Consider the following 14,140-nt stretch of genomic DNA (forward strand, 5'->3'; position numbering starts at 1 on the left):
CTCTGAAACTCATGCTCAAAGTAGTAATTGTACAAGAAAAAAAATGTCCTCAATAGCAAAAGCAGGTTGTAAAACTCTCTGTGATCATCTCTGATTACACCTTAAACTACCGGAGATCACGCCTGACATCATTCACAAATCCTTGCAACCTACCCACTAGATTTAATGTTATGAATATTCAATTAATTCACTAACAACCATTATATTATATTATTTTATTTAATTTTATTGTCGGCTTAGTCCCTTTATTAATACGGGGTCGCCACAGCGGAATGAACCGCCAACTTATTCAGCAAATTTTTATGCAGCGGATGCCCTTCCAGCCACAACCCATGTTTGGGAAACATCCACACACACATTCACACACACACTCATACACTACGGACAATTTAGCCTACCCAATTCACCTGTACCGCATGTCTTTGGACTGTGGGGGAAACTGGAGCACCCGAAGGAAATCCACACGAAGGCAGGGAGAACATGCAAACTCCACACAGAAACGCCAACTGAGCCGAGGTTCGAATCAGCGACCCAGCGACCTTCTTGCTGTGAGGCGACAGCACTACCTACTGGGCCACTGCCTCGCTCTATTTTCTATTTTATTCTATTCTATTCTATTCTATTCTATTCTATTCTATTCTATTCTATTTCACAAATATTGATTAATGTGTGATAATGCGGACTTTTGAACACATACACTTAATGCACAAATACTCATACATCACCTACATACTATAACTGCATGTTAACTACATTTATATATATAACTACTTTAACTGATAAAGTTATTAGTAATTAGTTACTAGTTAAGTGAAGTTTAAAATTAAACTTATTTCGAGAGGTGCACATGACTGACCCTACTGGCCCACATTATCTAAGCACAATCCCCCAATCAAAGGATCCCAAGTAATTATATATATGTATATATATGATGGCGACTCAGTGGCGCAGTGGGTAGCACGTTCGCCTCACAGCAAGAAGGTCGCTGGGTCGCTGGTTCGAGCCTTGGCTCAATTGGCATTTCTGTGTGGAGTTTGCATGTTCTCCTGCCTTCGTGTGGGTTTCCTCCGGGTGCTCTGGTTTCCCCCACATTCCCCCCACAGGTGAATTGGGCTGGCGTAGTGTATGAGTGTGTGTGTATGAATCTCCCCCAGAGATGGGTTGCGGCTGGAAGGGCATCCGCTGCGTAAAAACTAGCTGGATAAGTTGGCGGTTCATTCCGCTGTGGCGACCCCGGATTAATAAAGGTACTAAGCCGACAAGAAAATGAATGAATGAATATATATATATATAGATCCTTTCATTGGGATCCTGGCTGGGCCATCTGGTATTTCCTGGCTGGGCCATCTGGTATTTCTGTGCAGAGTTTGCATATTCTCCCCGTGTCCGTGTGTGTGTGTTTTTTATTTTATTTTTTACTCTCAGGAAGTTCACCTTAGCCTCAGCAATGGGGGAGTTTTGAGATCGACCTGAGCACAATCTACCCTCTCACTGCAAAAGGGAGGGAGCCCAGGGCCCAAGGATCCCTTGAGCTAGGGGTTCTCTTCCTGGACAGCATGCCAAACAAGCTATGTTTAAATCATGAGCTAAGTATGAATTCCTGAATTAGTAAAAGTTATTCACAACTAATACAGTTATAGTAACTAACTTTTCAGATTTTTTTTTTACTTAAAAAAGTGAGAAACCTGTTGTAACTTGGAACTGTTAAGATGATTTTTCTTCGGTTTAGTCCTTTTATTTATCAGAATTTGCCACGGTGGAATGAACCACCAACTTATCCAGTTAATTTTTTACACAGCGGATGCCCTTCCAGCTGCAACCCAATACTGGAAAATACACACACACACACACACACACACACACACACACACATTACGGACAATTTAGTTAATCCAATTCACCTATAGCACATGTCTTTGGACTGTGGGGAAAACCGGAGCACCCAGAGGAAACCCACGCAAACACAGGGAGAACATGCAAACTCCACACAGAAATCCCCAGCCAGAGATCGAACCAGCACAAATTTAATTTACTTAGTATTTTAAGGCAACAGATTTATATACCTTTTTTATTAAATCCAACAATTATTTAGATTTCAGGGGGACTTTAATCCCTAAACATGTGTATTTGGCAAGAAATATATTTGTGTAAACAGACTGAAAGTCCAGATGAGAGTGAAATCAGGGGCCACAGATGTACCTTGGCCCCATTTCCGCTAATCACTGCTGAGAACACACATACTATGGGTTTGACTTCTAATTCAGGGAAATGGGTGACAGCAAATGTCATCAAGCTTCAAGACACACCTTCACGGAATGAAGAGCCACATTTAGTGCCACCAATCAGAGTGCAACAGGAAGCCGGTAACTCGCGTGGCTTCAGATAAGATGCAAAAGTGAGCGGTTTCCTCTGTCTCAGACAACACAGAGAGACAAAAAGAGATGCAGCCTGAGATATAAACACACACAGTCATACAGAGATAGTTGTGTCGCAAGACTCTGGAATATTTTATGAGTAGCTTAAAGACAAGAAAGACAAGACTGTCCTGATTGGCATTAAAGAAAACTATTTGGAAAAAAGAAAACGCTGCCAACTCCTTGTATACCAGACATACCGGTAAGTGTGTTTGTGAAGTTATCATTGACAGATGCAGCCATATTTACTGAGGGTTGAACTTGAGAAAACAAAAGCAATATATGTGGACATGCTGTGATTTCTGCCTGATAAGATCCTGAAAATGACATTAAGTGTTAGATGACTTGTAATACACTTAAAAACCGTTTGAGGAAACCGATTGCAAAAAAACATTTAAGTTAAAATCTAATCCTAATGAGTAGTGTGAACGTAATCCATTTGAGTAAACAAAGCAATTTGAGAACAGTAAAACCCAATAAATGAAGAGAACTCAAACCAGTTGAGTACTGTAAAACCCAATAGGTTAAGTCAACTCAATCCGTTTGAGGAAACCAACTGCATAATCTATATGAGTACTGTGAACTTACTCCATTTAAGTTGAAGTAAAGAGGTATTTAATTAACTCATTATCGAAGAGTTCAAAACTCTTTTGAAATGAGTAGAACTAACTTTCAGTAAATTTTGAGTTAATTACACTCATTTCATTGGAACAAGTTGACTGTTGGGTTTTACAGTGTAGTAATGTCATTACTACACAAATTAAATCATTTACTAAAACTTTTGAACAGTATTTGAACTCTTTTGACGTATCTTAACTCTCGAAATGAACTGAAATTCCAGAGCTGTGTTTATAAGTTGTGTCAATAATGTCACTAGATAATAATTAGATTATTAGAAATTATTTTTCACTTGTATTTTTTGCCAATATTTAAGCAAAATAAATACATTACAGAGCTATTTCACCTCACCTGATTGTGAAAATGACTTGTTAAATATTTTCCTATAAATAATTTCACTGTAAATTCAGATTTTTCTTTTGTTTTATAATTTAAAATACATTTGTAATATTATTGGCAATATTTAAACAAAAGAAATAAATTGCAGAGCTATTTTACTTCACCTGATTGTGAAAACGACTGTTGTCAATTTTTTTTCTATAAATAATCTCACTGAAATCTGTTATTATTTATTTTTATTTATTATTTAAAATATATTTGTAATATTTTTAGCAATATTTAAACAAAATAAATAAAGTACAGAGCTATTTCATCTCACCTGGTTGTGAAAATGACTGTTGTTAAATATTTTCCTATAAATAATTTCACTGTGAATTCAGATTTTTGTTTTGTTTTATAATTTAAAATACATTTGTAATATTATTGGCAATATTTAAACAAAAGAAATAAATTGCAGAGCTATTTTACTTCACCTGAATGTGAAAACGACTGTTGTCAAATTATTTTCTATAAATAATCTCACTGAAATCTGTTATTTTTTATTTTGATTTATTATTTAAAATATATTTGTAATATTTTTGGCAATATTTAAACAGAATAAATAAAGTACAGAGCTATTTCACCTCACCTGATTGTGAAAATGACTGCTGTTAAATATTTTTCTATAAACAATTTAACTGTAATCTGATATTTTTATTTTGTTTAAATGTTTAAAATTTATTTTTAATATTTCTGACAAGTTATTTTTAGTAGGTAAAATTAAAGATGTTTTAATTCACAGAGATACTTCTGGACAGTTTCTTTTGTTGTATAGTTTTATATAGCATAGTCCTAATATCACTATTATAAACTGGATATAGATTGGATTTTAAAACAATTTGCAACACAAATTTCCATAAAATAAATTTAATTTCATTAACATTCGCAGATTGGTCTGATCCTAAACTTGCTAAATAATTATTATTAATAAATCAACTAAAATACTCAAAATATAATTCAACATTATTTAAAATGCTTTGTAAAAAATAAATAAATAAATAAATATAAATACAAATATATTTCTACCTGATCCTGAAAATAATTTTTCTTAGAATGTAATTATAAATAATTTAACATAAAATAATAATAAGTTAATTAATTATTGTTAATTACTTTTTACCAATATTTCAATCAAAACAACTTATATATACACCACATTTTAGTTTACCTGTCTATAAAAACAAACAAAAAAGTTAAGAAATAAAAAAAGAAGATGGTATTTGCATACATTGTTGTAACCAGCATTATTTCTGAAAACTCCAAAAGCCTAACAGTAGCTGTTAGAAAACATTTCAGCTTCACATTGGCAACATGAGGTCCAGAAATGTGCATTTAATCATCTTTAGTGACATCAGCGCACAAAAATTCTCAGATAACAGTGGGAAATTCTGAAGGCCCGTTATTCAGTGATGCTGGGAAAGTTACTATAGTGGGTGCTTGTGAAGTAAACTGTGAACATGCTAAAGCCCCCAGATAGCATGCAGGAAGTTACAGGCGATTTGATGTGGTTGAGAAGGTGTGCAATTAGAAAAAAACAAAATCAAAAAACATCTACAACTCCCTCCCAATGCTTTCATCGCTTCATATTTCGCTGGACTTCCAATATAAACAATATTTCCTTCCTCTGGTTGCACTGAGATGGCATGGGAAGGAAAGAGCGTTCTGGAATGACAGGATTTATGAGGATGTATAAATCACACTGTGTTCTGGAGCTACAGACAGACGGGCAAGAAAAAGAAACTTCTTCTTTTGCAAGTGTAGAGCTTGAGATTTAAATATACGGGGCATTTATCTTTGCAATTTTGTTGCATCTAAAATTGGGACATTGGCATGTTGACATTGGGAGTCAACAAAGAGATAAATGCTGATTTCAGAAGCTGTGATTTGTTGCAGGAAGTCCTACACCCTTTCCCATAGGAATCATGCGCTTACTTTCGCTTTGAGCTTGTGTGGAGGTTTTGGTTGAAATGTTGAATTGGTGTGCCAGTTGAAATTAGTTATTTGTGGATTTTGTGGGTTTTTATGGAAAGCTTTTTTGCTGAACATGTTTACAAAAGAGTATGCCTCTCCAATTGATTGATTATATTAAAAACTGCAAACATTTTTTGGTATGACTTCTTTTTAAATTATAGTTTTACGTATTACGTAATTTATTATTACGTAATTTCAAAATGATCGTTTTTTTTAACCTTTTATTTTTTTGTTTACATCAAAAAGGTTTTAAGAAGGGAAAACCTTATATAGATAAACCTTATATACATACATATATACATACATATATGCATACATATATACATATATATATATATATATATATATATATATATATATATATATATATATATATATATATATATATATATATATACTGTATATATATATATGTGTGTGTGTGTGTGTGTGTATATAAAGTTAAATTGTTTAACATAATCAGGCAAAACATTCAGAATGCAGATGTGAATTAAACGTGAAAGCTGCTGAAATGGAGATTTATATCTTTGTGCAGGAGAAAAATCTCATATTGAGTAAATGGCTTTAAAATGTGCATTGCAATTATACAAACACAAATTGATAGAGTGTATTTTTGATGCTTTATAACAATTAGACTGGGGAAAAGTATGGTACAATAAGCTAAATAGCCTAAAATGTTAAAAAGAAAAAGTGCACAAAATGAAGTAAATAGTGCCTTAATAGTGTACTAGCTATAAACACACACTAGAGGGCAAGCTATGTTCTTTTAGGGCACCTTTGCTCACACTTTCAGTTTTGAATTTCAACAAACCCATTACCCAGAGTATGAAATATAAACATATAACTTATAACTGCCATGCTACCAATGAGTATGAAAACGTACATTAAATAAGCTGCTTTTAAAGCATTTTTGTATGACATAAATCAAATGTATGAAAAAAAAATTTAAGAAAGGAAACTTATTTATGGCCAGAAACGTGAGACTTATAGAGCCACGCAGAATAACTAGGTGCTTGAGCAACATCCAAACAACCATCTGATTAAGCCGCTTAAAACAAGAATAATGTTTTTTTTTTAATAAATAAATACGTTTATTACTTGTGAAATTCAGTAATACATTCATTAAAATTTGAAACACAAAATAATGATACTTAAGTTAAAATATACTAATATAAAATAAATATACACTGTATAATTATATTATACCCTGCCCGTCTAACAAAAATTAATTGATAAAAATCACCACTTGGATTTAACTAAACAAATAGGCAAGAGCCTCCCAATGGATACTTATGGCATAAACGATTATGTTTCAGTAACAATTTATTTATGCCTAACTGATGCAGAGGGTAGCTTATCTTTTTTTTAAACAACCATGTCAGAAGACATATCCTGTGGTTGTTGAAAAAGATGTTAATCTGTTTCAGAAGTGCCAAATTATGGCCTATGTCTAAGCAGATATCTGAAACTACAAAAATCAGGTTTAGAACTTTCCAGCACATTATATAAAAACTGGATGGAAAGTGGGGAATCATCATCTTTAAGGAGTAAATGTGGTTAGAATAAAATAAAGAATGTTCAATTACAAAAGTCACGTATCGCTTTCAGTTTCGGGCTTTGGCGCGTTTTGCACTCACACACAAGCGTACCGCGCCAAAGCCCAAGTGATCCGCGCTCAGGCACACCTCTTCCAACCGGGCCAGGGCCGGCCAAGTGAACCGTGCTTGAGCCCGATTCAGCGCACTCACACTTCTCAAACGATCCCGGAAACGGGCCTGGGCACGGTACGGATGGCATAGTGTGAGTAAGCCCAAAGTCTGACAAAACAAGAGCATAAAAAACACGCCATGGCTGTTTTATAGTGAAATTAAGAGCATATACACACGCACAATGTGTAGAGACTAAACACCTTTGTAGAGTAGCAGAGTTAAAAAAAAAAAAAAAGTGATGCACCATTTAAGCCTGTGGGGGCAGTGAAGTAAAGGTATTTGGGAATGCTCTGCTGTTGGTCAGGTCAAGGTTTGCAAATGTTACGAGCCCAAAAAATGAGGTCAGCTGAAACTATACTGACTGACCAGGTTATTCCATCTATTTTTTTCTTCCCTGATGGCACAGGCCTATTTCAGGATGGCAATGTCAGGATTCATCAGACTCAAATTGTTGAAACAGTAGTTCATGGGAGATTGAGTATTTTAACACATGGATTGGCCACCTCAGAGTCCAGACCTTAACCCTATTGAGAATCTTTGAGATAAGCTGGAGAAGTATGCTGCGCAAAGACCTCAACTCTGCATAGGGATACATGTTGTGAAATTCCAGAAGCATATTGAAACAATGGCACAGTGAATGTGTATCAAAGCTGAAAAACCAATGTAATTTATTTTTTTGGAAAGGACATGTATATAAGTGGTTATGTGCCCTTAATTGAGGAAATGGCTGCTAAAATATCTGCTTCGAATCCCAAGAATACATATTTATAATGTAAATAACATTAAACACTATTACTACATACACTACAGAAATAAAGGTAAAGAGCTGTCACTGGGGTAGTATCTTTTTGAAAGGTACACATTTGTACTTAAAGGGTCCTTATTAACACCTCAAGGGTACACATTAGTACCTGATAAGTACAAAAGTGTACCTTTTGAAATTTTTGGTACTAATATATACCTTTTAGGAACTAATATATACCCTTTAAGTACAAATATGTACCTTTCGAAAAGGTACCACCCCAGTGACAGCTCTTGTACCTCTAATTCTGAGAGAGTATACACACGCTTATGTTATTTTGGTTGTACTTACTGATTGCATACACTGTAAAAAAAATGCTGGGTTCCACACAATTCCAACACAAATCAACTAAATTAACTTGATGATGTTTACTAATTTATGTGGATTGAACATAAAACAATTGAGCTAACAATTAAGTTATTTTAAGTGTTTTAAAGCAGCAGCTAAACTCTTTTTTGAGTGTAATACATACAGTACACACTATTATCATTAAATCATTATTCGGCATTTTACACAAAAACAATAACTTATGCCCACAAAGCATAGCAACATAAGTAAATGTCCACATGTTTTTGTATCGAGTGTAAAACCATGCATGTAAGTTGGAGGATTTTCTAAATTTTTCTAATTGCAGCCGTCCTGTCTAGTCTACACTGTGAAGTCTTAACAGTCTATTGTCTTTAAGCAGTCCTGTGACTTGATTTTAATCTAAAATATCCTGCTTAAAATGTTCTCAAAGCAGCTACTACACATCTAAAAAATGCACCCACATCTTCACCGCGCAGAAATGCTTGCTTGCTCATCTGAAACAATGGCAGACAAAGTGTTTCTGGCGATCTGATCTAAATCAGACCTGTGCATCTCTTTTATCAGATACCAACTATACAGTTCAAGTGTCTTGTGAGGGTCACATGCAGTAGAACTGGATTTCTGAGAGCTATCATTGGCATTGGCTTTGTCATAGGCAACCACACATACACACACACATACAGTAATACACATTGAAATATGCAGACAAGCAGGCAGGCACAGAGTTAAAAGGAGTGATTGTGGAGTGTCTTACTTTCATTTATATGGCTGGGCCTTAGGGTTTGTATCATTAGCAGCTGTGGAGTGTAACGCACAGTACATGGAGGAAATACATGCCAGAATGTTTTCGTTTTTTAAACAGATCTTGTCTGCTAAGAAGAAAAACAGACTCGGTAAGACAAAACTGATATTGTTCTGTTGAAGTGGACATATTTTTTGTGAGCGTAAGAACTCATGATCTGTTTTTTGTTTTGTTTGTGAACATCGGTACACGTCGCTGTGATGTATTCTCTGCTGTTTCTGTGAGCACAGTAATGCATGTGTGAGTACTAGTATGTTTGGCATGTACTATAAAGTCCTGAAACTTTTATGTTTAAAACTCATTTAAAAAGTCAATCAAAAGCAGTTACTTAAAATTTTGAACCTCAAACTAATATTATAATAACATTTTATTTGTGGTGTGATTTTTACAGTTCTGTTACCAAAAATGAAAGCATTTTAGTAATAGTATATAAATTTTATAACTTTTTATTTTAGTGCTTGCCTTTTTCCAAAACATTTTACTTAGTGTAAATAAACAAATGAAATATTTCTATATATTATATATTTGTCCAACCCGAGTAACAGCTTAACAACTGAACAAACAATAAATGCAATAACCTTTTATTGTCCGTGTATGTCAAATTTGAAAATATTTTTTCCTTATAAAAATGTTCTTGAGCTGTTCAGTGCTGGGGAAAGTTACTTTTGATCATAATGCATTACAATTTTGAGTTACTCCCCCAAAAAGTAACTAATTACATTACTTAGTTACTTTTTATGGTAATTAATGCGTTACATTACTTTTGTGTTTTTCTTCTTTTTTTAATAGAGGAGCTCTGCAATAAACAAAACACTGTAACCTACACCTACCTTTAAAAAAAATATTTAAGGGTAATATTATGTGAGAACTTCCTGACCTCAGAGCTTTACATGCCGTATATACAGATCACTGAAGGTTTAAAGCAATGTGTTTGCTACTTTTGCTATTTGTCTAAAATCACTGTCCATTGAGACAATCCTCTTTTGCTTTTCTTTGATGCGTTCAAAATAATGAGCACATTCTCTCATTGACTGCATGATCATTTTTACAAATTTTTATTACATTTATATTCATTCATTTTCTTTTTGGCTTAGTCCTTTTATTAATCTGGGGTCGCCACAGCGCAATGAACCGCCAACGTATCCAGCAAATGTTTTACGCAGCGGATGCCCTTTCAGCTGCAACCCATCAGTGGGAAACATCCATAAACACTCACTCATACACATACACTACGGCCAATTTAGTTTATTCAATTCACCTGTACTGCATGTCTTTGAACTTATGGGGGAAACCAGAGAACCTGGAGGAAACCCATGCGAACATGGGGAAAGCAAGCAAACTCCACACAGAAACGCCAACTGACCCAGCAACCTTCATGCTTTAAGGTGATCGTGCTACCCAATAATCCCCATTTAAATTTTTTAAGCAACACTGTTTGTAATGTTTATATTTTCTGTAAATCAAAGTATATATATATTTTTTTTCTCCTTAACTTTTGAAATAAGGTTAAATTGCTGAACTTGACTGACGACGATAAAACATTTGTAATATTCCTCTTTTTGTTAATTAATAAATCATTAAACCTTTTTTAAGTACATGAACACCAGTAAAGGCATGGGATGATAACCGTTATCAAGGTATACCGCGGTTTCAAAAAGTCAAGGTTTCAAAGTCAATATATATATATATTTATATATATATTTTTTCCCAACACATTTCTAAAACTAATAGTTTTAATAATTCATTTCTTATAACTGATTTATTTTATCTTTGTCATGATGACCGTAAATAATATTTGACTAGATATTTTTCAAGACACTTCTATACAGCTTAAAGTGACATTTAAAGACTTAACTAGGCTAGTTAGGGTAATTAGGCAAGTTATTGTATAATGAGGGTTTGTTCTGTAGAACGAAAAAAATATAAATTATTGGGGCTAATAATTTTTACCTTAAAATGTTTTTTTTTTTAATTTAAAACTGTTTTTATTCTAGCCGAAATAAAACACATAAGACTTTCTCCAAAAGATAAAATATTATCAGACAAACTTTGAAAATTTCCTTGCTCTGATAAACATCGTTTGGAAAATATTTTAAAAAGAAATTCAATTGGGGGGTAATAATTTTGACTTCAACTGCATATAAGAATTTTTTTTAGGACAACAGTATCTCCAGCAGGGGTGCATTTCTGAAAACCATAGTTAGCCAACTAAGGTCACAAGTTGCGTCGTAACAAACATAGTTTGTTGATTTGATGTTTTTCAATTCCATCACTCCAACGAACATTCACAAATTTGTATGCTTGCAACTACACCCCTGGAGCTGTAGTTAGAAACATAGTTCCTGGCTGTGTTCTATTTCCAGTTTCCATGTGTCAAATTTTAAAAAATAAAAATAAAATGAACAATATCCCACTTATTTCCTCATAAATAATAACTATTGAATTTAATTTCTTAATAAATAGCCTCGTTATTTATTTATTTATATGATTTATATATGATATTAAAATACGTGTTAGCTTTTGTAAGAGATTTTATGTTTTAGAATAGAATATGTAATGTTCTAAATAATATTTGTAAAGGAAACATAGGCCCTATCTGTGCCATTTACATTTTTAATGTGTGTGTAAAACAATATAATTTGTACAAAGAAAGTATGGGGTTCTTCTCTAAAGAAGTTGTTACCTCCCTGTTTAAAGCATCATTATATGCATTTTACATTAACATGGTTCAAACGATGGATCTGTGACAGTGAAACTACGGATTTTGGGAAACACTCGTCACACATTGTTCTTTTCGCAAATGTTTCATGTACTATGATAGTTTAGCCACAAGTTACGCCGTTGTTTGGGAAACGCACCCCAGAAAAGACATCCAATGATGCCTTTTTATTTTTTATTTAGCCTGACATGTTAACTGTTCCAAAATATTTTGAATGTTTCTCAAAATAAAATATATTGGCTCTGTTCGAAATCGCCTACAAATTAGTAAGTACTGGATTCAAATTTAAATTTACTACTCGACCAATAGGAAAATATGTTCTATACAGTATGAATGTGAGTAGTGTGAATGGAGCTCAGACGTACTATATGGATGCCATTTGGTCATCTTCACATGACATACCCGCTTCACTCCCATTCATAAATTTTCTCACTGTACATCATGGGATAGAGTAGCACAGAAGTAGTAGATCATTGGTGTACTTCTCGCATACTGTTGAATTCAGATATACTACTTGGCTTGCATATGGTTTTTAGCATACTATATAGTATGCAAGTATGGGATTCGGACACAGACATTGTGTTTCAAGTGGAAAAAGTTCTTGTTTTACCCAGACATTTAAAAAGAACATATTTTAAAGCATTAATCACAATACCGTGAAACCATAGTATTTTTATCTAAGGTTATCATACTGTCAAAATCTTATACCGGCCCATGCCTACACTAGTTCAACTTATCGTAATTAAATAGTGATCATTTTTGTATGATTGAGAATGAACCTCAAATGTAGATTTGTAAAAGCCAAAAACATTATTAAACAAAAATCTAAGAGTAAAGGCATTTAATGCTTAAACAAAGCTGCTTCTTGGAGGCTATCTGAGCCTCCAATTCTTTTAGGTCATGGGACATCAAAGTGTACCATTCATAGAAAGTGCCATTTACTTCCATCTCACGCAACTGCAGACAAGAGCTTTGTCTTTCCCATGCTTAAACACAGAATGCAGTTGCTTCTGTTTAAGTAGTAAGATGTTGTTTTAGCGGGTCTGTTCTGCTAGATAATACACTCAGGACAACAGCTGAGTAACACTTAGGGGCTTTTTGTGAAAGAAGACAGGTGAACAGAGCTAAAACAACCACAGCTTATAAAAAAGTGCTAATTCATGGAATCTACAACCAACCAGCTGCAACATTTTACACATAATCATTAATAGGAGTTTAGCATAACACATTATCACATATTTAAAGTGTTAAATCAATCCGCATCTAAAGACGCTTCATTATCCGTTTACAGCTTAGACTTTGAATATACAAGTGCTATTCTGCTGTGGTTCACATATCATCTGTAGAGGTGATGAACATACAGTACACATAAAAAGCAACATACTGTATTTATTACATCTTGTTGTTCTGTTATTGTAGATTGAAGAGTGGAACAGGAGTCTGAAAAGCTCTCAAAATTAGTCGTAGTGTTGTTATATTTTACTCTGTCAGGAAAGGAAGCCCGCTCTGCTGAAACAATAGCCGGGGTCTAAACAGAGTTATGCAATGTTCCTGACCTCCAGCCACATGGAGGATTTTTTTAGGGAGGGACACATCTTAAGATTGTCCCCAACGTGACCTGTGGGTGGGAAGGAAATTCAGTGGTGCCCACATTGGGATGAAGCCTACTGAAGTGAATGGCATTCATTCTTCACAAAAATAACGCATCAATTTACATTGTAAAATTAGATTCGTTACTTTAAAAAAAAATGAGTAAACCCGATGTCTTAAAATCAACAAGCTGACTTTACATAAAAAAACTAACTTGGAACTTTTAAGTTGGCTTTTTATAATTATGCACATATTGACCTTATAATTTTAGGACAAAGATGTTGATTTGATTCAAGTAAGGTTAACTAATCACTTTAAAAGCTAAATGTTTACTTATGTTTTTAAAATAAAGTTAACTCATCAGTTTATACAGCTATACTTACTTACAGCTATACTTATACAGCTATTCATAGGTTTATAGGTGCTATACTGATTCCTGTGAGCTGGTCGTAACATTTTCCGATGCTTCAAATATGCTGGCTTTTAAGAAAACTTGTTTTTGCTCAATCTATGAAAGATGCACCAAATCTATATGCTTCTTTAAATAATTTTTATGGGACAACTTAATTGTTTAATATCCAATCCACTTGAATGTGTTATGTTACTGCATTTGTACTGTGTATATATTTGTTGTTTGTTCATACTACTTAAATAAAATAAGTCGAAACAACATAATTCTTGAGCTTTTGTCCACTTCAAGTTTAAAAAATCCCAAGTGCACTGACCACATTTGTCAAAAGCAATTACTGTAACTTACCCTAATTGATTAGAATTGGTACAACATTAATAAACTGTGTGGAACCCTGTATTTTTTACTGTGTATAAGGC

The 14,140-nt window shown here is 33.8% G+C and overlaps 2 protein-coding genes across 7 annotated transcripts in view; one reads left to right on the forward strand and one right to left on the reverse strand.

Annotated features, from left to right (window-relative positions):
* slc48a1a (solute carrier family 48 member 1a) overlaps positions 1–14,140 on the reverse strand; it is a 29,064-nt gene that overhangs the window by 12,963 nt on the left and 1,961 nt on the right. The window lies entirely within an intron of this gene.
* rapgef3 (Rap guanine nucleotide exchange factor (GEF) 3) overlaps positions 2,414–14,140 on the forward strand; it is a 76,800-nt gene continuing 65,073 nt past the window's right edge. For 3 of the 6 annotated variants that reach the window (XR_015523783.1, XM_087307518.1, XM_087307520.1), the window contains exon 1: positions 2,414–2,616. Coding sequence is in view for 2 of the 6 variants with exons in the window: in XM_087307521.1 (XP_087163647.1) it covers positions 9,022–9,094 (73 nt within the window). In the remaining 4 variants the exon portion in view is untranslated. Of the gene's footprint in view, positions 2,617–8,964; positions 9,095–14,140 lie in introns of those variants that run through there. The other 3 variants (XR_015523781.1, XM_087307521.1, XM_087307517.1) reach the window with 2 other exon arrangements.

This window comes from Danio rerio, chromosome 23 (genome assembly GCF_052040795.2).
Source record: "Danio rerio strain M-AB ecotype USA chromosome 23, GRCz13ab, whole genome shotgun sequence".
Taxonomy (NCBI): domain Eukaryota; kingdom Metazoa; phylum Chordata; class Actinopteri; order Cypriniformes; family Danionidae; genus Danio; species Danio rerio.